General features: G+C 31.5%; 1 protein-coding gene and 1 long non-coding RNA gene across 5 annotated transcripts in view; both read left to right on the top strand.

Moving 5' to 3' along the window:
- Window positions 1–26,592, top strand: part of LOC136039859 (N(4)-(Beta-N-acetylglucosaminyl)-L-asparaginase-like) — a 145,660-nt gene that overhangs the window by 83,684 nt on the left and 35,384 nt on the right. The window contains exon 6 of one of the 4 annotated variants that reach the window (XM_065723799.1): window positions 6,613–6,794. The exons of the other annotated variants lie outside the window; for them this stretch is intronic. Coding sequence (XP_065579871.1) covers window positions 6,613–6,682 — 70 coding nt within the window. The 3' untranslated portion in view covers window positions 6,683–6,794. Of the gene's footprint in view, window positions 1–6,612; window positions 6,795–26,592 lie in introns of those variants that run through there. 4 annotated transcript variants of the gene reach the window in all.
- Window positions 23,183–23,794, top strand: LOC136039863 (uncharacterized). The gene is made up of 2 exons (XR_010620571.1): window positions 23,183–23,233; window positions 23,436–23,794. It is a non-coding gene; the product is annotated as an uncharacterized LOC136039863 (long non-coding RNA).

The raw sequence follows: 26,592 nt of genomic DNA, 5'->3' as shown, positions 1-26,592 counted from the left end.
CGGTCGTCATTTTTGTCCCGGTGTCCCGGTCTGTAATTTCGTCAATCGACAAACATGACGTCAATCGACAAACATGACGTCAGTCAAGAGACACACACAAACAAACAACTTATTTATATATATATACATATATATCTATATATATAAAAATAAGTTGTCTGTCTGTCTGTGGATGGATGGTCACCTGAAAAAACTGGATCAGGTGACGTCAAAACTGAAAAAACTAAAAAAAGGCAAAAACTACAAAAAAAACTAAAAACTAATAAAAAAAAATAAAAAAGCTAAAAAACTAAAAAAACTAAAAAAAGGCAAAAACTACAAAAAAAAACTAAAAACTAATAAAAAAGCTAAAAAACTAAAAAAACTAAAAAAAGGCAACAACTACAAAAAAAACTAAAAACTAATAAAAAAAATAAAAAGCTAAAAAACTAAAAAAACTAAAAAAACTAAAAAAAGGTAAAAAACTAAAAAAAACTAAAAAAAAGGAAAAAACTGAAAAATAAGCTAAAATAAAGGTAAAAACCAATAAAAAACTAAAAAAAAAAACTGAAAAAACTAAAAAAAGGCAAAAACTACAAAAAAAAAACTAAAAACTAATAAAAAAGTAAAAAAGCTAAAAAACTAAAAAAAACTAAAAAAACTAAAAAAAGGTAAAAAACTAAAAAAAATAAAAAATAAAAAAAAACTAAAAAAAAGGAAAAAACTGAAAAATAAGCTAAAATAAAGGTAAAAACCAATAAAAAACTAAAAAGAAAAAAAGGAAAAAACTAAAAAAAATTTTCATCTAAAAAACTAAAAAAAACTAAAAAAGGTAAAAACTAAAAGAACTAAAAAAGAAAAAAATAAATGACGACACTCAAAGAGAAAGCGACCAGGACAAAAGGAATGTTCGATTAGCAATCAACAAAGCACCGGGACACAGGGAGTATAAATGACGACCAGGACATAAGTAAAAAAAAAAATTAACAAAACTAAAAAGAAGGTAAAAACTACAAAAAAACTAAAAAGAAAAAAAAACTAAAAACTAATAAAAAAACTAAAAAATCTAAAAATCTAAATAAACTAAAAAAGAAAAAAAAGGAAAAAAATAAAGGAGAAAAACAAAACTAAAAAACGAATGTATATACAGACCGGTACACCGGGATACAAATGACGACCGGGACACAGGGAATATAAATGACGACCGGGACATAGGGACACAACTACAACGGGGACACCGGGGGAAACAGGGGGATATAAATGACGACCGGGACAAAAAAACTAAAAAGAAAAAAAAAACTAAAAACTAATAAAAAAACTAAAAAATCTAAAAATCTAAATAAGCTAAAAAAGAAAAAAAAAGGAAAAAAATAAAGGAGAAAAACAAAACTAAAAAACGAATGTATATACAGACCGGGACACCGGGATACAAATGACGACCGGGACACAGGGAATATAAATGACGACCGGGACACAGGGACACAACTACAACGGGGACACCGGGCGAAACAGGGGGATATAAATGACGACCGGGACACCGGGACAGGGAATGGTCGATTAGCAATCACCATCAACAAAGCTCAAGGGCAATCATTAGAATCATGAGGTATAGATCTGAATACAGATTGTTTTCCCATGGACCATTATATGTTGCATGTTCAAGAGTCGGTAAACCTGACAATCTATTTATATGCAAAGACAATGGGACAGCAAAGAATGTTGTATATTCGCAAGTTTTACGTAGTTAAAACCATATATATATATATATATATATATATATATATATATATATATATATATATATATATATATATATATATATATATATATATATATATATATATATATATATATATATATATATATATATATATATCTATATTCACAGGTGGGACATAGGGACACAACTACAATGGCGCGTAGCTATTATGGCGCGTAACGACTTACGCGCGCGGGGGGGCTTGGGGGGGGGCGCGAAGCGCCCCCACCAACTAGGTGTTGGGGTGGCGCTTAGATTAAAGTAATTCGGAAACGTTAAAACAGATACTTAAAACTTGAGGTGTATTATAAATTGTTGAGCTTTAGCAAGCTTGGCATAAGAGGAATTTTTAGTATAGATCTTAAAATGACAGAAGAAACAGCCGAGGAAGCTGCTCAAATAGTTAATTCAAAGAGAAATTTTAGTATAAATCCTACAATGGCAGAAGAAACAGCCAAGGAATCTGCTCAAAGGGTTTATGCCAAAAGGCTTGTGGCTAAAGAACGAAAAACCGCGCAGTTAGATGAAAATTCACCTGGACAGCGAGAGTCAAAACGTAGATGAAATTCAGGACTATCAATTATATAATTTTACATAATTTATATGTAAATCAATATATGTTGGACTCTATTTCTATTCCTTCTTATATTTCTTCTTCTGCGTCCTTTTCTGGCGATAGAGCTTCACAAGGGATACTGTAATGAAGTTCCATTTTTCGGTTATGAACCTATACACATTTATTTACGTTACGTTTCAAAAAAAAGTTTCAAAGCTTAATCTTTTCTATGTTTGAAGAAGGGTTTATCTGGGTTCTGCTTCTTTTCATTGATTTGAAATTTGAAATTAAATTAAATTAAAAAAAACTAGTTTTTTTTAACTGAAAGTAAGGAGCGACATTAAAACTTAAAACGAACAGAAATTACTCCGTATATGAAATGGGTTGTCTCCTTCGCAATCCCTCGCTCTTTATGCTAAAGTTTTTAATTATTTTAAAAAGTAGAATTGTGGCAAAGAGTCAAACTGTATGAAGGGAGTCAAATTGTATGACTTTTAGGGGGTGTTTTCCCCTATTTTCCAAAATAAGGTAAATTTTCTCAGGCTCGGAACTTTTGATGACAAGGACTAAATTTGATGAAACTTATATATTTAAAATCAGAATAAAAATCCGATTCTCTTAATGTATATTTTAGGATCAAAATTTGAGCCGGGTCGCTCCTTACTACAGTTCGTTACCACGAACTGTTTGATAAATATTACTACTAGCTACATCAAACAGTTCGTGGTAACGAACTGTAGTAAGGAGCGACCCGGCTCAATAGTAACCAAAACTCTAAAAAATGGAATTTTGATACCAATAGCTACATCAAAAGAATCGCATTTTAATGCTGGTTTTAAATATATAAGTTTCATCAAGTTTAGTTTTACCCATCAAAAGTTACGAGCCTGAGAAAATTTGCGTTATTTTAGAAAATAGGGGGAAACGCCCCCTAAAAGTCATAGAATCTTAACGAAAATCACACCATCAGATTCAGCGTATCAGAGAACCCTACTGTAGATGTTTCGAGCCCCTATCTACAAAAATGCGGAATTTTGCATTTTTTGCCAGAAGGCAGATCACGGATGCGTGTTTGTTTGTTTTTTTCTTGTTTTTTTTTTCCCCCAGGGGTGATCGTATCGACCCAGTGGTCCAAGAATGTTGCGAGAGGGCTCATTCTAACGGAAATGAAAAGTTCTAGTGCCCTTTTTAAGTGACCAAAAAAACTATGTATTTGGGGACGACTTACTCCCCCACAGTCCCCGTGGGAGGGGCAACAAGTTACAAACTTTGACCTGTGCTTACATATAGTAATGGTTATTAGGAAGTATACAGGCGTTTTCAGGAGGATTTTTTTGGTTTGGGGGAGGGTTTGAGAAGAGGGGGATATGCTGGGGGAACTTTCCTTCGAGAATTTGTAATGGGAGAAGAAAATTTCCATGAAGGGAGAGCAGGATTTACTAGCATTATTAAAAAAAAAACAATTAAAAAATAAATGTGAAAAAGCTTTTTCAGCTGGAAGTAAGGAACAGCAATAAAACTTAAAACAAACAGAAATTATTACCCATATGAGGGGCTCACCTCCTTCTAATACCTCGCTCTTTACGCTAAAGCATTTTTAGTAATTTCAACTACTTATTCTACGGCTTCTGTGATTCAGGGGGTCATTCTTACTGAATTGGGATAAAATTTAAGCTTTAGTGTAAAGAGCGAGGTACTGACGATGGGGCGAATCCCCTCATATATGTAATAAAAACATGAGAATACAAAAGTTCTTTACGTAAGCTAATTTATAAGTTACGTAAATCTTTTACCAATAAAAAGATTCGTAAAAAATTAAAAGTTCTTGTTGCCTTTTTAATTAACCAAAAATCGGAGGGCAACTAGGCTTCGTCCCCCGCTCTTTTTTTCTCAAAATCATTCGATCAAAATTATGAGAAAGCCATTGAGCCAAAAAAAAATATATGCAAATTTCGTTTTGATTATTCCTCTGCGTAAAAAATTATGAAGCCTTTAATATATTTTATGTAAAAAAAAAAATATGCAAATTTCGTTTTGATTATTTCTCTGCAGAGAGCCAAAATCAAAACATGCATTGATTCAAAAACGTTCAGAAATTAAATAAAAACAACAAGTTTTTTTAACTGAAAGTAAGGAGCGACATTAAAACTTAAAACGCACAGAAATTACTTCGTATATGAAAGAGGCTGCTTCCTCATCAACGCCCCGCTCTTTACGCTAAAGTTTGACTCTTTCTCTCAATTCTTCTTTTTAAAACAGTAAAAAACTTTAGCGTAAAGAGCGGGGCGTTGATGAGGAAGCAGCCTCTTTCATATACGAAGTAATTTCTGTGCGTTTTAAGTTTTAATGTCGCTCCTCACTTTCAGTTGAAAAAACTTGTTTTTTTTATTTAATTCTTTAAGAGATCTTGTTTCGCACCCGTTTATAGATTAGAAGAAAATAAACCTTATTTTTAAAGTAATCGTAGAGCTATTTTAGATTAAATGAAAAAAACAAGTTTTTTTTAACTGAAAGTAAGGAGCGACATTAAAACTTAAAACGAACAGAAATTACTTCGTATATGAAAGAGGCTGCTTCCTCATCAACGCCCCACTCTTTACGCTAAAGTTTGACTCTTTCTCTCAATTCTTCTTTTTAAAACAGTAAAAAACTTTAGCGTAAAGAGCTGGGCGTTGATGAGGAAGCAGCCTCTTTCATATACGAAGTAATTTCTGTGCGTTTTAAGTTTTAATGTCGCTCCTTACTTTCAGTTAAAAAAACTTGTTTTTTTTCATTTAATTTCTGAACGTTTTTGAATCAATGCATGTTTTGATTTTGGCTCTCCGCAGAGGAATAACCAAAACGAAATTTGCATATTTTTTGTTTTTGGCTCAATGGCTTTCTCATAATTTTGATCGAATGATTTTTAGAAAAAAAGAGCGGGGGACGAAGCCTAGTTGCCCCCCGATTTTTTGGTTAATCAAAAAAGGCAACTAGAACTTTTAATTTTTTACGAATCTTTTTATTGGTAAAAGATTTACGTAACTTATAAATTAGCTTACGTAAAGAACTTTTGTATTCTCATGTTTTTATTACATATATGAGGGGATTCGCCCCATCGTCAGTACCTCGCTCTTTACACTAAAGCTTAAATTTTATCCCAATTCATTAAGAATGACCCCCTGAATCACAAAAGCCATAGAATAAGTAGTTGAAATTACTGAAAATACTTAAGCGTAAAGAGCGAGGTATTAGAAGGAGGTGAGCCCCTCATGTGGGTAATAATTTCTGTTTGTTTTAAGTTTTATTGCTGTTCCTTACTTCCAGCTGAAAAAGCTTTTTCACTTTTATTTTTTAATTATTTTTTTTAAATAATGCTAGTAAATCCTGCGCTCCCTTCATGGAAATTTTCTTCTCCCATTACAAATTCTCGAAGGAAAGTTCCCCCAGCATATCCCCCTCTTCTCAACCCCTCCCCCAAACCAAAAAAATCCTCCTGAAAACGCCTGTATACTTCCTAATAACCATTACTATATGTAAGCACAGGTCAAAGTTTGTAACTTATTGCCCCTCCCACGGGGACTGTGGGGGAGTAAGTCGTCCCCAAATACATAGTTTTAAGGTTTTTCGACTACGCTGAATAAAATGGCTATCTCAGAATTTTGATCCGTTGACTTTGGGAAAATAATTAGCGTGGGAGGGGGCCTAGGTGCCCTCCAATTTTTTTGGTCACTTAAAAAGGGCACTAGAACTTTTCATTTCCGTTAGAATGAGCCCTCTTGCAACATTCTAGGACAACTGGGTCGATACGATCACCCCTGGGGGAAAAAAAAACAAACAAACAAAAAAACAAATAAACACGCATCCGTGATCTGCCTTCTGGCAAAAAATGCAAAATTCCACATTTTTGTAGATAGGAGCTCGAAACTTCTACAGTAGGGTTCTTTGATACGCTGAATCTGATGGTGTGATTTTCGTTAAGATTCTATGACTTTTAGGGGGCGTTTCCCCCTATTTTCTAAAATAACGCAAATTTTTTCAGGGTCGTAACTTTTGATGGGTAAGACTAAACTTGATGAAACTTATATATTTAAAAACAACATTAAAATGCGATTCTTTTGATGTAGCTATTGGTATCAAAATTCCATTTTTTAGAGTTTTGGTTACTATTGAGCCGGGTCGCTCCTTACTACAGTTCGTTACCACGAACTGTTTGATTAAAAATATAATATATGATATTTTTCTTAGCTTTTGGAATTTTGTTTTAATTTTTGTTCTTAATTCAGGTCATCCTAACTTAGGTATTAAATTTCTTGTTTCTTTTTTCCGTGACTTTTAGGGACTGTCTTTTGAGAAATGCTCTAGATGCAACTTCGCCATCAGAGTCTTCCGAACTGGAGCTAAAATAACTGAGTGTTCTATTTGGTGTTTCGTCTTCTTCTTCTTCTGTGTCCTTTCCTTGGAAAAACTGAAATAGAAATTTTATAATTTTACTCTGATTTGAACCTGTAAATACCGTTTTAAAAATAAAGCTTTTATATTTACTTTGGAAACAAAGTATTGAATAAAGAAATATGCTGAAAGTTTAGGTTTTTTTTATATTCAGTGATTCGAGATTGAGTTTGAGAGATTCTATATCTTTCAGTAAAACATTTAAAGAACACAGCCGGGGTTTTCTTCTAAGTATAAAGTGCATTAAATTTCAAATATAGCTGTATTACTAACAAGTTTTAAACCTTCATTTGTTAAACAGTAAGTTATAAGAAATTGAGTTACTTTTCCACAATTGGTACGATCCGGTGGCTCTTTAATTATTACTAATTTTTCAGGCTAGTATTCTTTGGTATATTCAGCGCATGTTATCTTTTTTTGTCCTTTTCTATTTTCCTTTTTTTTTGCCCTGAGGACTACCGATAAGAGATTTTGGAAGAAACTTTTGCGAATTATTTTCTTATCTTTAGCTTGTTGTTGTTGTTTCAAGAACTTAAAAATATGGCTCTAATTGAAATTTTAGCACTAAGTTTGAAAAACAACGAAATGTTTCCACCAAATAGAGTTTGTTACATGGTAAAATTTAGTCGGTGTACCGCTACTCGAGTTTGGCCTCTTACGAATCCAAAGTAGGGTCAATGACTTGGAATTTCAGTCCCCAAGAGATTTGAAGCTACGTAAAACTGGGTATGCCTATTTCTAATTTTAGTGCCATCAAATTGGGTATGCCTATTTCTAATTTTAGGGCCATAAAATTGGGTATGTCTATTTCTAATTTTAGTGCCATGAAAAATCAGTAAAGTAATGTAGAGATAGCACTATTGTATATTTAATGGGCACCGATGGGATCCATATTTTCAAAACTCGTTTTCGTGGTGGGACACAGTCAGTAATGTAGGTGGGAGAAAAGGGAAACAAGTGTTCGTTGATACCAAGCTTCTATGCAAGCCCCAGCCCCATATTCTTGGATTAAATGTAAGGGCATAGGAATGAAACATATATATGTCTGCTGCAATATATCTCCAATTGTTCCAGTCAAAATATTGGAGGACAAATTTGGAGCCCCACCCTTAGGTAAGTCATATAAATCGGGGAAGGAGGGAAATTTCACATTTTATCCTCACCCCCCCCCCCCGCCATATGTTTTTTATAATACCTTTTTTGTATAATTTTTTTGCAAAATATGAAGTGCGACTAAACATTAGTTTCTTTGAGAAGCAGCGTTTTACAGTGAACATGAAGTTAAAAAAAAGTATAAAAGCTTCAAGACATCCTTAATCTTGGACGTAATTTTTTTGTATTTGCATTAAAGAATAATACCTCCCTACCTAATTTTTATAATCTGAGACTGGTGCTGAGAAGCAAACTAAAAGAAAAAAGAAGAAAAGAAAGGAACAAAACATAATTGCCCGGATTTACTAGGGTCCGGAAATGAGCAAACTACTGCCCTCTACTTAGATCCCAAAGAGCACTGACCCTCGTGCCGAAAACCTGACTTTAGTAAGAACTGCTTTTGCATGATCGTTTTTCAAAATAAATTTTTGTTCCATTTAGTATGTATTTTGAAGTAAAAACTAAAACATTTAATTAGTTAGAAAAGTATTCTTTCACAGTTATGTTTCCTTGATTCATTAATATATTTTTTTTACTACCAAACTGTTCTACCAAATGATTTTTCGTTTATTTATTACAATGTCAAAAATCCTTCGCAAGATAAACACAGAAAGTCACAATTGATGGTTTAGTGGAAAACTTTGAGAACAGCTCGACAAAATACTTCTGGAAATATATATATAAAAAAAAGGCGGAAAATAAGAACTTAGAGCAACCTTGTTTCTAAGCCAAAATCACTCTAAAAAGAGGTTTCACGTAGAACTTTAAACAGAAGCTTGTAAAGTGTGATTGAAGTTTATAGTTTATAATGGCTTATATTAGTAAAATTGCTCCTGTAAATACCTTGATGTTTTTATATGCCGACGGGATAAAGTGGCTGCTTCTATCAACCAACTGGTTTTCCTGAGATCTACTTTCGAAATATTGAAAAAATAATGATAATGAAATGAAATGATAATGATAATGAAAAATTTGTGCACACCTATTTCACTTTAGACATAGATTTGTCACACTTTTGATATAATTGCCAAGAATTGTTCGCTAAGCTGTTTTCAAAGGGAAGATCAGTATGTTCAATTAAGCTTTGATCCTTCTTAGCTATATTGCCGTGATCCTCACATTAAAAACAGTTCAGCTGTCTGTTTTTTTGTTCTCTCGGAACCATGAATATATCAGATCTGTATTCCCCTGGGAATTGTTGTGATTCTCGCTATTGCGTTTGTTTTAACCGCATATTTTTCTTATGCATCATTTTCGTTTACAATTTGATGCATCCCTTGCTATTGCTTATCTTCTGACCATTCCCTTGAGCTATTCATATTTATTCATCATCTTACTTTAATTTTGCATAATGTCATACATTTTCAAGATGAATTGCTTAAAATCCATGGGTTCCAAAACTGTTTCTGTTTTTTAATGAGAAAACCAAAAAATGACAATTTCTAATGAAAACATTAATTGTTTGTAGAATTGTTGGGGGGGGGGAAACATTCTCCCTTGACCCGTTCAAAGAACACAATTTCTACTCAAATTTATATTTGATGTGTAGTAGCTTAAAAAGTCGGTTTAAAAAACTATCACAGTATATTTCCGAGTTTTCACCTATTTTGTTTTTTATTTTCTTTAGATTTACATCATGTTCTTGTTCAATTAAATTAGGTTTACCTTTTAACCTCATTTTGTTTTAGTTTCTTATAATATTTTCCTGATTACAGAGTTCTTAAAAAACAAACTATTAACAGTTATTCTTAGTGCTGCTGTTGTTATATTTTAAAATACAAAGATCCCGAACTGGCGCTAGAATTTAAACTGTACACGCCGATTTTTTTTTTAAGTTTCAGTAATGTTTCTATGTCTTTTTCTTCCAATTATAGACCCAAGTGACGAGGTTTCTTTACTTCTTGATTCCTAATCCATCATTTCCATTAATTGCCGAGCGCTTACAGGCTTAATTATAACTATTTAACCTTAACAAAAGCTTGGTTTTTTTTTACACCAAAATACATACCTCTTTACTATGTCCATTTACATTTTGCTTCTTAGACACCAATATTCGGATAAGCCCACCAAAATATCTGAGCACCTTGTCCGGCGGCACTTGTTGATGATCAATTCTGAGGAATTGCTCAATCAAAATGAAGAAAAAAAAGATTAATCCTTTAATAAGGTCATAAATAGTAATATATATTTGATAGAACCCTTTGTGCTAGGATTATTTGTGGCAAGAATTATGTGACGATATAGCATTCAATTCAATATAATTCTTATATTTTTCTTAATGGTTTGCCAAATTATTAGATTTCATTATTCTAATACTCAGGCTTTATGCGAAATTCCTTTTATAATTGCTTCTGTAATGCCTTGCATCATTTGGTGACATAATACTAGACTCCCCCACAAGTTTTATTGTTACCACTTACTTTACCAGCTTTCAGAGGGTTCAATTGGTTGAATTTTGGTTAGAGAAATCATTTTTCTATCAGGATCAATATTCTTTCCGAATTCCTCTAATATTTGTTTTTGCAATAAACCTTTACTAAGCTTTCTGCGACAAGCCTATGACTTTCACCTGTGTTGAATAAAATAATAAAAGTAAAAATAATATTAAATTAAACCTTTTTAGTAGTTATCATTTCTGAATTAATTTGAAATCACCAATTGCTTTTGCTAGAGTTTCTTTTTCTAATTTCGGTTACTTTGGTCTATGGTTTGCTTTTTGCCAGGCTATGGCTATTTCTATAACAATGATGAAATTTTAGCCATACAGTCTGGAAAAGGGATATTATAATAAAAGGATTCATAACTTTCACGTAGTCCCAAATTAAAAACGCCCGTATATATTATCTTTGATTCAAGCAGTGTCTGCTCTATATGATGGTCAAATATGACTTTTTATTTTTGAATTACTTTCCTGGCCTACGCCATCTGCAGTGAGGTTGGTATCTACATACCAGCCACACTGCACATTGCATTTCATATTATTTCCTTTGGACTCAATTCTTTGTCAGGCACTACGTTGGTATTGCAACTCAAGGTTTCTTAATTATTAGATTGTATTTATTGTTTTCCAAAAGGTCAGTTTTCAGTCAAGATTCTTTTAGGCTAGCCTCTCAATCCTGTTTACAACGAGGAGACTGTCCCAACAGTGATCACATTAGCTTGTGTATGTGCTGGATTTGGTTAATGCCGTTGTTTGTTCTTTACTTAGTTACAGATATCTCTACAACCATGATACCAATGAAACATACCTAATTCCTATTTATAATGAGCTATATCGATCATTTTTATAACTATTAGTATTCGTTGTATTATATTATAGTGTCGAAAGATGTGTGTTGCATAATCATGAGAATGATTATTTATTCTGTGTCCAAAATTGTATTTTAACTTAAAATTTCAGTTACTATGGGCTAGAGTCCGTTCTTCGTTATAATATTTGTCACCCCAGTGTTATACGAAAATGTAATGCATCGTTAAAAATTCATTTGTTTGTAAAAATTGCTTTTTGTTAATTACAAAAGGCACTAGATGTAGCAATATTCTTTAAAATCAGCCATTAAACAGCTCTCTATGATATTCCGGTGCCCAAATAGTAGCGGAGAAAAAATTAGAAAAAAATGCTTTCTATTGTTTTTTTTTCCATGGGACGTGCTTGTCTCTTTCTAGGTTGTGCTCTTTACTATAAGAAAACACTAAAAATAATATTGTACATTATATTATATACTTTGAGTTTCGATCTGAAACCATTTTTAGGTGTTTGGGGCAATTTCGTTTCGCTAATAATGTCTGGGTTCGTCTCTTACTATTTTGCAGCTGTTGCTGAAATTACGATCTTGCATACGAAAATACATTTTTCGTAAAAATTTAATTTTATTTTAAATTAATTTTTTGTTAATTACAAAAGTGACTACACGTGGAAATTTCCTTTAAAACAAGCAATTAAACAACTCTGTGATATTCGAGGGCCCCGAGGGGTACGGAGAAAAAACGGAAAAGCAGATACTTTTTGCAAAGAGATGCGTCACTTAGTTGTTCAAGCTAAGGGACTGTAAGTTTCCTTTATATTGTTTTTAGACTAGACAGCTCTAATTGTAATTTGTGTTTCTATCTGACATTATTTTTGGGAGTTTTGGGATATTACTTTTGATACTATGGGACGTATTCCTCTTTAACTAGGTTGCAGCTGCCGCTGCAACAACGAAAATTGAACTCAGTGGAAACATTCTTTTTTGTTTTGAATAGAGTAAAAGAAGGCTACCTAACAGCAACAGTTAGTGCAGCTGTATTATGTAAAAGTACCTGTTTCATATTCTGTACGACTGTTTATTACATACTATCTAGCTTCTATATATTATATTCCTGACTTATTTGGTAATGACGATAGCTATGAGTTTAAGAACCCCTCAAAGTTGCCACCTGATCAACCAGCAATACAAAGTTTGTTGAATCTCAGGGACATTTACATAGTGTTGGCCTCTCATTTTTCTTTGGATTCTTTATGGATGTGGTTCTTTCGACAATTTCTGCGAACGAGCCCCTTGTTGTTTTACCAAACTCATTCTCTCTTTGGAATCCACTCCTTGATGCGAGAATAATTGGACAGAGTCAACAAACTTATTAAATTTAAGTGTGGTTTCTGAAACAAAGCAGGTTTAGTTTATCTGAAAAAATTGTATTTTTGCAAAAGGAAAATTCAACTTTTGAAGCCTATATATATGTATATACAACTTTTATAAGCAGACCCATTGTCTAGCAAAAAGTATGATCTGCATGCTTCGTGATGATTGGTTTAAAGGTAAATTGTTGGTCAATTACTATCATACAATATAAATGATCCTCAAGGATTGATAAAGCTATTGTATTAGTATCTCTCAATGGTCAAAGTACTCTTGACAGAAGAATGTATACGAACAATTATCTAAAAACAATAAAAATGAAAGTAGAAACAGTCAGCAAGGCACTTTAATTGAAAAAAATCATTGCATTAATAATGGCAAAGTAATCAGGGGTATCAGCATATTTCTTATTATATATATTCAAGCCACTTTAATTTGACATATTTAAAACGTCTCACAGACAGGAGTAGTCGTTTAGAATCAGGCAGTTATCATCAGTTGACTCTTAATCAACAATAAAACAGAACCGATCAATGATACAGTTGGTGCAACAACGCGGTCAAGGTTATGTTGGGGCCCACTAAGGGTAGGGTGTTTCCAAATAATGATGCGTAAGCAAATCTGAACCCTGAGTACCTCGTCTTGCAAGAAACATTTAATGTTTCACAAAAACACTTACTTACTTTTAGAATTGCTTTTCTGAGGTTTTTCAAGTTTTCATCGTCTTCTAAATGTACTAAATCTAAATGTACTAAATCTTCTAATATGTACGAATAAATACTTTTTGTAAACTTGTTCTGGCACTGACCAGAGTTGTTACTTGCCAAAATGTTTGAATTGATCGAGCAATGGAGTTTACCAACTGGCTTGTCATTTTTAACGGCTAATTTGGATTTTATTACTATTACAATTACTTCATAAAAATACAAACGTCCGTGATATATAAGTAAACACCTTCCGAGAAACTGGTTTTCTATACTATACTAATACTATACTGTACAATTTAGTCTTATATAGTATGCTATCAAATCTACTATATTACTTTAAGTTTACGAGTAGATACTTTCGGTAGACTTGGTCTGGTCTTGACTTGGGGTCAGGATCAGAGTCGTGACTGGCCAAAGTGTTTAGCATGTCGGGACAGTGTATTTTACCGACTGGCTTGCCATTTTTAGCAACTGATTTGGTTGATATTGCTACTAAAATTACTTTATAAGAAATCAGCAATCTTTCCAATAAAAAAAAAATATATAAATTCTACATTTTGTGGATAGGAGCTTAAATCCTCCACAAATGGATTCTCTAATATGTGAATCTGATGGCTAGTTTTCATTATGATCACTCGGCTTTGGGGTGTATCTTTCCCACTTTTGGAAAATCAGGCGAGTTCCCAAGCTCGTGGCGTTTGTTGTGCAATGTTGAACTTAATTAGCCTTATATATAGAACCAGTATAAAACCGAGGCTATTCTTGTTTTCAAAACTCCTTTTTTAAAGTTCTGGTTGCCATTGGTCCGAATCGCTCCTTCTGTTCACTGCCACGAGCTGCTTGATTCTACACTTTATAGCATGCATGAATTTTTGAACATAGGTAGAATTTCCATAATCCCTTCTTTTCTTATTTTTTTTTGTTTGTCTTAATTTCCTCGATTTTAGATTCTGGTAGAATTTTCCAATTGGGAATTATGGGGGAGGTACAGTTTTTCTTTGAGGAGAAGTTTCCGAAAGCAATTTCCCACAGGGAGTTAATTTTCCATGGGAAGAATTTTCCACGAGGGGGATTTTTCTGGGAGGAATACACCAGATTCCATAAGATGGGTATGAACTAGCACAGGAAAAGCAAGAAAACATCAAAAAAATGAATAACAATAGGGAATTATTTTCGCAAAACAGTGAAAATCTAATTTCAATGAATACTTCGGCCCTATGTCCAAGGTCTATCCTCAGGGAAATATAGATATATAGAAGAATAAAAACTTGCAAGGACATTAGACCAATAGAACTAAAATAATTTTTTTTAATAGTCTCAGCATCCTTACTTCAGCGAAGTTCAACCAGGACTGATAAATAAAGTGATATGAAACGAGGCAAAACATTTAAATGATAGAAGAATAATTTAAAATACATTTTTAGTGCTAATCTTACTTTTTTGGCAGCTGCCCTCAAAGCAGTGCTTCCACTTTTTTTTTCTGAAAATCAGTAAGGACTCTAAAAAAGTCGGGAGATTTCGGGAGGTCGTTTTTTAAGTCGGAAAAAAATTCAGAAGGTTTTAAACAGCTGTTTTGTCTCACACACCAGTTGTATATGTGGTAAAAGTATTAGTAATACAGAGACAGAACAAAGTATAATTGAAAATATCTTTTAGAGTCTTAAGTCAGGTCTTCATCTGCCGGAACTTCCAGAATCTGAGCTTCCAGATTTTTCTTTTACCGTCTTCTTCTTCTTGCATCTGGAATATGAACCGGTCCGAAAGTATATCAAAATAATCCGGAACAAAGGAATTTTGAACTTTCAGATTTCGGGAATTTTTAAGTATCGCAGAAGAAATTCACAAAAGAGCTTGGAAAATCTGGAAACCCAGATTCCGGAAGGTGAAGACTCATTATTACTCCAAAATCAGCTATCGGTATATTATGAAGAGACGAAGCAAAAGTCAACGAAAAAGAGCAATTAAGGTTTAAAGTATTCTGAAGCACATTTCGGATTAGAATTCTTCACAAAACTGTTTTTAATCAATCAAAAAAGAAAGGACCTGGAAAGTTGTTTTAGGAGAGTTTTTTTTTGCCTTTGTATTTTCGTCGTTGAGCTGTCCTGTTCTCATGTACTGTAAAAAATTATACAGGAACAAGGAACAATGTTTCATTCATGCAAAACTTATGTAAACTAAATGGTTATGTTGAAAGTCATCTAAAACTACTTGTTCACATTATCAGAACTAGAATCATGAATATGAGTCACAGAACTCCGGCAGAATTTTTCTTCGTTGGGATGGGTAATTCGTCCATCACTAGACACAAGAGGGTCAGCCATCGCCGCTTTGGCATCTAAGCCGAGGCAGATCTTTTGCAGACCTTCAACATCAATTTTCACGATGTCAGTAAAGCTCCTTACTGTGTGACCATTCTTAAAGTTCTTCAACAGAGTTTCCACCAATTGGACGACTTCGATTTTCAGTCCGTAGAAAATAGGCACCTGGGACTGGAAAAGGGTATTGACGTCGTCCAAAAGTCCCAGCGCGTAGTCCACGAACATCATGAAGTGGATTTTTCAGGGCACTCAGAACTAACTGACTGCCATGGGTCGGATCTTCAAAATGGGCACTGGTAAAATACAGGGTTAAGACATTCCACTGCTCTAGATTTCGGTAAACATAGTTCTGTAGCGAAAACCATGTTGTTTGACCTAGTGTCAATATCTTGCGAGCCGCAGTCTCTGAAAACAATTAATTTTTTTCAGGGCAGCATTACGCTTGGTACTCATGTTAAAATGATTGTACACATGATGACGCAGGTCTTGTAGAGTCTTCGTCAGTTTCTTGCTGGCATATGAGGCGCAGAGAGGAATGGGATGACAACTGCACTTCACTATTAATACCCAAAGGCAGCTTCTTTGAATCAGAGTCGCCACTGAGTTGTTACGACCCATCATGGCGTTCGTAGTGTCACAACCCGACTCAATTCCGTGAAGGCACTTTACTTACTCTTAAGAACTTCAAAGTTTCCTCTAGTTTGATGAAAATGGAAAACTACTGATCTGTTTGAGCACTCCACAAAATCAATAACATTGATATCCGTTACCATTTCGTTGTTAAAAAACGAAACAAATACAGCGAGCTGTATAACTGTTCCCACATCCGTTGTCTTGTCGATGACAAAAGACAAAGGTCTCGGCTTCATTTTTTCGAAAACGTTTTGCTTGTAGTAAGGACCGAGTCCCTGACGAACAACATTCACAACTTTTTTTTTCCGGAGACGCACTTTATCAAGCACCGATTTTGGTGGCATTGCTTTCAGCAGGAAAATCAACTGGTAGGTGGTTGCTGACCAGAAATGAAGCAATCTTCAATCTCAAGCACAGAGGGAAAGTCTTCATGAGCCATGTACATTGAAATAGCAGGAACCATAGATTTTCGGGTCACTGTGTCTTTAACATGCACAGAAGTACGGGCATGGGCAGTACCCTTTTTGTAGGAAAGCTCAGCGTTGCATCAAAAACAGATAGCAATTTCGGATCCTTGCTTCTTCGAAAGCAAGCTTTAAATGTATCTTTTATCTCCCAGGATTTCACATAATTTTGCTCATAACGTTTACCACTGCTTTTTTTCTTTCGGGGCTCGGTTCCACAACCACCAATTCTTCATCTGAGCCACTACTGCTAGGAACAATTTCGATTTTCTTTTCAATTTTCCTTCTTTTAATATACTGAGCTCATTGGAATAATCTGTGTCCAACATTTTTCATGAGCCTGGAAAGTGTTGTTTGTTACTGAACATAAAATAGAATAGAGAATATAAATTGAGAATATTAATAAAATAGAGAATATTATAATATAATAAAATAGAGAATATAAATGCTTCGCAGGTGGAATTTTCGAAAAATTTATGATTAGATCGTCTTTTTGGGATCCAAAATAAAAGTAAGAACTATCAATTAAATCGTAGATAAGCCCTTTTGTCTGCAACCAGTGCTTCAGTCAACCTCTTCCAACTTCCTGGCAATTATACTGACAAATTATTGACTTGCAGTTATTATACCGAATAAATTTAGACCGACAACATGTTCGCCGAATTACACCAAATTGTTTTGATATCAAAAGCCTACCGAACAGCATTCGTATTCGGTATAGTTTCATCGAAACTAGAAGAAAAGGTGGGATTCGTGGTAACTACCGAATCCTGAAAGGTATACCGAATAAATTACCGAAAGCCAACCATGATACCGAATTATTTTGGACCGACAGCTTTTTTGGGGTTCTGTTTAACTACCGATTCTTCATAAATATACCGAATAGTTCACTAAATAATCAATAATTTCAAAAAATTCTCTCGCTGAATTCGTAATATCTACCGAATACCGGCAATTGTGCCGAATCCCGATCATTATACCGAAAGGATTTGTACTGATAGCCTATTTGGAATTTTGTATAACTACTGAATCCCCATAAATATTGTGAAAAGTTCCAACGCAAAACCAGGCTTCTGGCTCTAGGAGAATCCAATTTACGTCAACGAAGGGGTGTCGAGCAGCTACCAGAGCAACGCGAAACCAAGCTTGCGGCTGACAGAGATGGTTAAAAAAGAAGGTGTGTCGCTGTATTACAGAAGCAATGCGTGTATAATCGCCTGGCATTCAAGTACTGCCTTTCCAATGACTATAGCTTGAGTCAAGATTTTCAAATCGGGAAAAAGTCTGAAATTTGTCTCTATTGAAAGGCCGTGAAATTTAATGGTGAAACAATGGGAATGTGTTGTGCCTCAGGAAAAGTTGAGCTTCCTAAACTGGTTGCACCACCAGAGCCATTAAAAAATTTGCATACTGGTTATACGTCTAAATCGAAGGGTTTTTATTTATCAAACACCAGGAAATATAACGCATGTTACCAACTGACGTCGTCTGGGGCCCAAACCGAAGATCAAGGTCATCTAATGCCTATTTTCAAAGTAAAAGGGCAAATTTATTATAGTTACAAATAATATGAATAGTTAAAAACATACGCAGTTAACCTTAGCACATATCCGTTGTATATACATATAAGAATCCATATATAGAAGCCTACCACGTGCCGCTAGATAGGGCCAGACGTGAAGCTGCCTGGTCCCACCTAGTCTATATATATGAATGTAGTTTCCGTCTGTCCGTTACACTATCTTCTATAAAAAAGGAAGAAACCCAAAAATAAAGAACAAAAAGAAAACTAAAAAAAGAAGAAAAAAGCGAAGAAAACTGAAAAAAAACAAAAAAAGAAAAAACGAAAAAAACTTCAAAAAAGAAAAACAGAGAAAAAACTAAAAAAGAGAAAAACAGAGAAAAAAATATTTTTTTTTCTTTTTTCTTTTTTTAGTTTTTTCTTTATTTAATTTTTTCTTTTTTCTTTTTTTTTAGTTTCTTCTTTTTTATTTTTCTTTATTTTTTAGTTTTTCTTTTTTTCTTATTAGATTTTTGAAAATGATAAGCATTAAAAAATGCTAAGAAAAAAAAACTAGGAAAAAATATAAACTAAAGAAAACTAAAAATAGGAAAAAAGTAAAAAACAGTCCATGAAAAAAACTAAGAAAAAACTAAAACAAAACTTAAATAATTTTAGTCTATAATATTCCATGGCTAGTATATATATATTCTTAAAAATCGAATTAGTGAGAAAAAAAAATTATGAATAATTATTTTTTACAATACTATTAAGGCAAAGAGATGCCTTGCGACGGGTGGGATAGAACTTCAAACCTTCGGAAAGAAAGCATGGCTGTATCCACTACGCCATCACAAGGTACTAATATTTATGGTTCTTGTATAACTTGATTAATTTATTTGAAGCAGTAAACATTTAATGGTTGGTGTACATAATTTAACTACGATGAACTTGAATACATAACATGATACTTTTTTTTATCCAGTTTCGTAATTTAATAATTGTTCCTTCAGGAACAATTATTATATCTATCTATATATATAATAATAAGTTGTCTGTGTGTGGATCTGTGGATGGATCAGGTGACGTCACCTGAAAAAACCGGATCAGGTGACGTCAAAACTGAAAAAACTAAAAAAAGGCAAAAACTACAAAAAAAACTAAAAACTAATAAAAAAGCTAAAAAACTAAAAAAACTAAAAAAAGGCAAAAACTACAAAAAAAACTAAAAACTAATAAAAAAATAAAAAAGCTAAAAAACTAAAAAAACTAAAAAAAAAGGTAAAAAACTAAAAAACTAAAAACTAAAAAAAACTAAAAAAAAGGAAAAAACTGAAAAATAAGCTAAAATAAAGGTAAAAACGAATAAAAAACTAAAAAAAAAACTGAAAAAACTAAAAAAAGGCAAAAACTACAAAAAAAACTAAAAACTAATAAAAAAAAGTAAAAAAGCTAAAAAACTAAAAAAACTAAAAAAACTAAAAAAACTAAAAAAAGGTAAAAAACTAAAAAAAAATAAAAAAAAATAAAAAATAAAAAAAAACTAAAAAAAAGGAAAAAACTGAAAAATAAGCTAAAATAAAGGTAAAAACCAATAAAAAACTAAAAAGAAAAAAAGGAAAAAACTAAAAAAAATTTTCATCTAAAAAACTAAAAAAAACTAAAAAAGGTAAAAACTAAAAGAACTAAAAAAGAAAAAAATAAATGACGACACTCAAAGAGAAAGCGACCAGGACAAAAGGAATGTTCGATTAGCAATCAACAAAGCACCGGGACACAGGGAGTATAAATGACGACCAGGACATAAGTAAAAAAAAAAACTAACAAAACTAAAAAGAAGGTAAAAACTACAAAAAAACTAAAAAGAAAAAAACTAAAAAAAGGCAAAAACTACAAAAAAAAACTAAAAACTAATAAAAAAGCTAAAAAACTAAAAAAACTAAAAAAAGGCAAAAACTACAAAAAAAACTAAAAACTAATAAAAAAAATAAAAAAGCTAAAAAACTAAAAAAACTAAAAAAACTAAAAAAAGGTAAAAAACTAAAAAAACTAAAAACTAAAAAAAACTAAAAAAAAGGAAAAAACTGAAAAATAAGCTAAAATAAAGGTAAAAACAAATAAAAAACTAAAAAAAAAAACTGAAAAAACTAAAAAAAGGCAAAAACTACAAAAAAAACTAAAAACTAATAAAAAAAGTAAAAAAGCTAAAAAACTAAAAAAAATAAAAAAACTAAAAAAAGGTAAAAAACTAAAAAAAATAAAAAATAAAAAAACTAAAAAAAAGGAAAAAACTGAAAAATAAGCTAAAATAAAGGTAAAAACCAATAAAAAACTAAAAAGAAAAAAAGGAAAAAACTAAAAAAAATTTTCATCTAAAAAACTAAAAAAAACTAAAAAAGGTAAAAACTAAAAGAACTAAAAAAGAAAAAAAAAATGACGACACTCAAAGAGAAAGTATAAATGACGACCAGGACATAAGTAAAAAAAAACTAACAAAACTAAAAAGAAGGTAAAAACTAAAAAGAAAAAAACTAAAAAAAGGCAAAAACTACAAAAAAAACTAAAAACTAATAAAAAAGCTAAAAAACTAAAAAAACTAAAAAAAGGCAAAAACTACAAAAAAAACTAAAAACTAATAAAAAAATAAAAAAGCTAAAAAACTAAAAAAACTAAAAAAACTAAAAAAAGGTAAAAAACTAAAAAAAACTAAAAACTAAAAAAAACTAAAAAAGGCAAAAACTACAAAAAAACTAAAAACTAATAAAAAAAGTAAAAAAGCTAAAAAACTAAAAAAAATAAAAAAACTAAAAAAAGTTAAAAAACTAAAAAAAGTTAAAAAACTAAAAAAAATAAAAAATAAAAAAAAATAAAAAAAGGAAAAAACTGAAAAATAAGCTAAAATAAAGGTAAAAACCAATAAAAAACTAAAAAAAAAAGAGAAAGAGAAAAAAAAAAGAGAAAGCGACCAGGACAAAAGGAATGTTCGTTTAGCAATCAACAAAGCACCGGGACACAGGGAGTATAAATGACGACCAGGACATAAGTAAAAAAAAAGACTAACAAAACTAAAAAGAAGGTAAAAACTAAAAAGAAAAAAAAAACTAAAAACTAATAAAAAAACTAAAAAATCTAAAAATCTAAATAAACTAAAGAAGAAAAAAAAAGGAAAAAAATAAAGGAGAAAAACAAAACTAAAAAACGAATGTATATACAGACCGGGACACCGGGATACAAATGACGACCGGGACACAGGGAATATAAATGACGACCGGGACACAGGGACACAACTACAACGGGGACACCGGGGGAAACAGGGGGATATAAATGACGACCGGGACACCGGGACAGGGAATGGTCGATTAGCAATCACCATCAACAAAGCTCAAGGGCAATCATTAGAATCATGAGGTATAGATCTGAATACAGATTGTTTTCCCATGGACCATTATATGTTGCATGTTCAAGAGTCGGTAAACCTGACAATCTATTTATATGCAAAGACAATGGGACAGCAAAGAATGTTGTATATTCGCAAGTTTTACGTAGTTAAAACCATATATATATATATATATATATATATATATATATATATATATATATATATATATATATATATATATATATATACTAGCTGTTGGGGTGGCGCTTCGCGCCACCCCAACACCTAGTTGGTGGGGGCGCTTCGCGCCCCCCCCAAGCCCCCCCGCGCGCGTAAGTCGTTACGCGCCATAATAGTTACGCGCCATTGTAGTTGTGTCCCTATGTCCCACCTGTGAATATAGATATATATATATATATATGGTTTTAACTACGTAAAACTTGCGAATATACAACATTCTTTGCTGTCCCATTGTCTTTGCATATAAATAGATTGTCAGGTTATCCCCCTGTTTCCCCCGGTGTCCCCGTTGTAGTTGTGTCCCTGTGTCCCGGTCGTCATTTATATTCCCTGTGTCCCGGGTCCCGGTCATCATTTGTATCCCGGTGTCCCGGTCTGTATATACATTCGTTTTTTAGTTTTGTTTTTCTCCTTTATTTTTTTCCTTTTTTTTTCTTTTTTAGCTTATTTAGATTTTTAGATTTTTTAGTTTTTTTTATTAGTTTTTAGTTTTTATTTCTTTTTAGTTTTTTTGTCCCGGTCGTCATTTATATCCCCCTGTTTCCCCCGGTGTCCCCGTTGTAGTTGTGTCCCTGTGTCCCGGTCGTTATTTATATTCCCTGTGTCCCGGTCGTCATTTGTATCCCGGTGTACCGGTCTGTATATACATTCGTTTTTTAGTTTTGTTTTTCTCCTTTATTTTTTTCCTTTTTTTTTCTTTTTTAGTTTATTTAGATTTTTAGATTTTTTAGTTTTTTTATTAGTTTTTAGTTTTTTTTTCTTTTTAGTTTTTTTGTAGTTTTTACCTTCTTTTTAGTTTTGTTAATTTTTTTTTTTACTTGTGTCCTGGTCGTCATTTATACTCCCTGTGTCCCGGTGCTTTGTTGATTGCTAATCGAACATTCCTTTTGTCCTGGTCGCTTTCTCTTTGAGTGTCGTCATTTATTTTTTTCTTTTTTAGTTCTTTTAGTTTTTACCTTTTTTAGTTTTTTTTTAGTTTTTAGTTTTTTTAGTTTTTTACCTTTTTTTAGTTTTTTTAGTTTTTTAGCTTTTTTATTTTTTTTATTAGTTTTTAGTTTTTTTGTAGTTTTTGCCTTTTTTTTTAGTTTTTTGTCCTGGTCGCTTTCTCTTTGAGTGTCGTCATTTATTAGTTTTTTCCTTTTTTTTTTTAGTTTTTTATTGGTTTTTACCTTTATTTTAGCTTATTTTTCAGTTTTTTCCTTTTTTTTAGTTTTTTTTATTTTTTATTTTTTTTAGTTTTTTACCTTTTTTTAGTTTTTTTAGTTTTTTTAGTTTTTTAGCTTTTTTACTTTTTTTATTAGTTTTTAGTTTTTTTTTGTAGTTTTTGCCTTTTTTTAGTTTTTTCAGTTTTTTTTTTAGTTTTTTATTGGTTTTTACCTTTATAGTTTTTTTAGTTTTTTAGCTTTTTTATTTTTTTTATTAGTTTTTAGTTTTTTTTGTAGTTTTTGCCTTTTTTTAGTTTTTTCAGTTTTGACGTCACCTAATCCAGTTTTTTCAGGTGACGTCACCTGACACATCCATCCACACATCCATCCATCCATCCATCCACAGACAACTTATTTTTATATATATAGATATATATATATATATATATATATATATATATCTATATATATAAAAATAAGTTGTCTGTGGATGGATGGATGGATGGATGTGTGGATGGATGTGTCAGGTGACGTCACCTGAAAAAACTGGATTAGGTGACGTCAAAACTGAAAAAACTAAAAAAAGGCAAAAACTACAAAAAAAACTAAAAACTAATAAAAAAAATAAAAAAGCTAAAAAACTAAAAAAACTATAAAGGTAAAAACCAATAAAAAACTAAAAAAAAAACTGAAAAAACTAAAAAAAGGCAAAAACTACAAAAAAAAACTAAAAACTAATAAAAAAAGTAAAAAAGCTAAAAAACTAAAAAAACTAAAAAAACTAAAAAAAGGTAAAAAACTAAAAAAAATAAAAAATAAAAAAAAACTAAAAAAAAGGAAAAAACTGAAAAATAAGCTAAAATAAAGGTAAAAACCAATAAAAAACTAAAAAAAAAAAGGAAAAAACTAATAAATGACGACACTCAAAGAGAAAGCGACCAGGACAAAAAACTAAAAAAAAAGGCAAAAACTACAAAAAAACTAAAAACTAATAAAAAAAATAAAAAAGCTAAAAAACTAAAAAAACTAAAAAAAGGTAAAAAACTAAAAAAACTAAAAACTAAAAAAAAACTAAAAAAGGTAAAAACTAAAAGAACTAAAAAAGAAAAAAATAAATGACGACACTCAAAGAGAAAGCGACCAGGACAAAAGGAATGTTCGATTAGCAATCAACAAAGCACCGGGACACAGGGAGTATAAATGACGACCAGGACACAAGTAAAAAAAAAAATTAACAAAACTAAAAAGAAGGTAAAAACTACAAAAAAACTAAAAAGAAAAAAAAACTAAAAACTAATAAAAAAACTAAAAAATCTAAATAAACTAAAAAAGAAAAAAAAAGGAAAAAAATAAAGGAGAAAAACAAAACTAAAAAACGAATGTATATACAGACCGGGACACCGGGATACAAATGATGACCGGGACCCGGGACACAGGGAATATAAATGACGACCGGGACACAGGGACACAACTACAACGGGGACACCGGGGGAAACAGGGGGATAACCTGACAATCTATTTATATGCAAAGACAATGGGACAGCAAAGAATGTTGTATATTCGCAAGTTTTACGTAGTTAAAACCATATATATATATATATATCTATATTCACAGGTGGGACATAGGGACACAACTACAATGGCGCGTAACTATTATGGCGCGTAACGACTTACGCGCGCGGGGGGGCTTGGGGGGGGCGCGAAGCGCCCCCACCAACTAGGTGTTGGGGTGGCGCGAAGCGCCACCCCAACAGCTAGTATATATATATATATATATATATATATATATATATATATATATATATATATATATATATATATATATATATATATATATATATATATATATATATATATATCTATATTCACAGGTGGGACATAGGGACACAACTACAATGGCGCGTAACTATTATGGCGCGTAACGACTTACGCGCGCGGGGGGGCTTGGGGGGGGCGCGAAGCGCCCCCACCAACTAGGTGTTGGGGTGGCGCGAAGCGCCACCCCAACAGCTAGTATTTATATAAATCTATATATATATAAATAAGTTGTATGTCTGTTTTACTATGTCTGTTACGCCAGATTATATCTTCTATGTATAAAAAATAAGTTGTATGTATTTTTGTGTTGAGGGTTTGCATATGACGTCTGAAAAATAAAGAAGAAAAAGAAAACTGAAAAAGGAAAAAAAAGTAAAAAACTAAATAAAACTAACAAGAAAAAAACTAAAAAAACTAAAAAAAATAAAAAATAAAAAAAAATTACAAAAAAGAAAAATCTAAAAAGAAAAATAAAAAAAAAATAAATAAAAAAAGTAAAAACTAAAAAGAAAAAAAAGCTAAAAAAACTAAAAAATAAAAAATTAAAAAGGAAGATAAAACATATATATATATATATATCTATATATATATATATATATATATATATATATATATATATATATATATATATATGTATATATATATATATATATATATATATATATATATATATATATATATATATATATATATATATATACATATATATATATATATATAAATAAAATAAGGTAAAAAAAGTAAAAGAAAAGACAAAAACTAAAAAATTAAAAAAAAAAGAAGAAAAACTGAGACTAAAAAATCAAAAAACTCAAAAAAAATAAAAGAAAAAAAACTAAAAAAGAAAAAACTAAAAAACTAAAACAAAAAGACTAAAAAATAGAAATAAAGAATAAAACAATAAAAAGACAAAAACTAAAGAAAAAGAAAGAAAAAATAAAAAACTAAAAAAAACTATAAAAGAATCAAAATAAAAAATGAAAAACCTTTTGAATAATAAGTATTCAAAAAAATTGAGGCTCTTTCAATTTTATTAAATTGTTTAAAATGTAAAAAACTGGGAATTGCACAAATATTTCTACATATTTTGACAATAGATTAAAGTAATTCGAAAACCTTAAAACAGATACCCAAAGTTTGAGGTTTATTATAAATTGTTGAGCTTTAGCATGCTTGGCACGTAGATTTTTCCAACTGTCAATGTTAGAATGAACATTGACAAATTGAAAAATATTGAAAAAGATAGAATGTTACCAAAAAGTAAAACCAGGTCCGAACGCAAAACCGCGCAGTTAGATGAAAATCAACCTGGACAGCGAGAGTCAAAACGTATCAAAACTGATAATGATAGCGATGATGATTGGGTTTGGGATTTTGACTTGGATAAGGTCATCAATGCCTACCAGATTTTAGTTAAAAAAACAAAGGTTCGGCGATATGTATTTCATAGTGACGAAAGACAAGCCAAGGTAAAACAAACCAAACAACTTGAAAGTGATACCGATGATAAAAAAAAGTATATAAGAAGGCGTTTCAAAGAGAAATTTTTAGTATAGATCTTAAAATGACAGAAGAAACAGCCGAGTAAGCTGCTCAAATAGTTAATTCAAAGATAAATTTTAGTATAAATCCTACAATGGCAGAAGAAACAGCCGAGGAAGCTGCTCAAAGAGTTAATGCCAAAAGGCTTGCGGCTAAAGAAAGCAAAACTGCGCAGTTAGATGAAAATCAACCTGGACAGCGAGAGTCAAAACTTATCAAAACTGATAATGATAGCGATGATGATTGGGTTTGGGATTTTGACTTGGATAAGGTCATAAATACCTGACAGATTTTAGTTTAAAAAAAGGGTTATCTTCTATATATATAAAAATAAGTTGTCTGTGTGTGTTTT

Source organism: Artemia franciscana, chromosome 20 (genome assembly GCF_032884065.1).
Source record: "Artemia franciscana chromosome 20, ASM3288406v1, whole genome shotgun sequence".
NCBI classification, from domain to species: domain Eukaryota; kingdom Metazoa; phylum Arthropoda; class Branchiopoda; order Anostraca; family Artemiidae; genus Artemia; species Artemia franciscana.
This window is presented reverse-complemented; position numbering and strand designations above follow the sequence as displayed.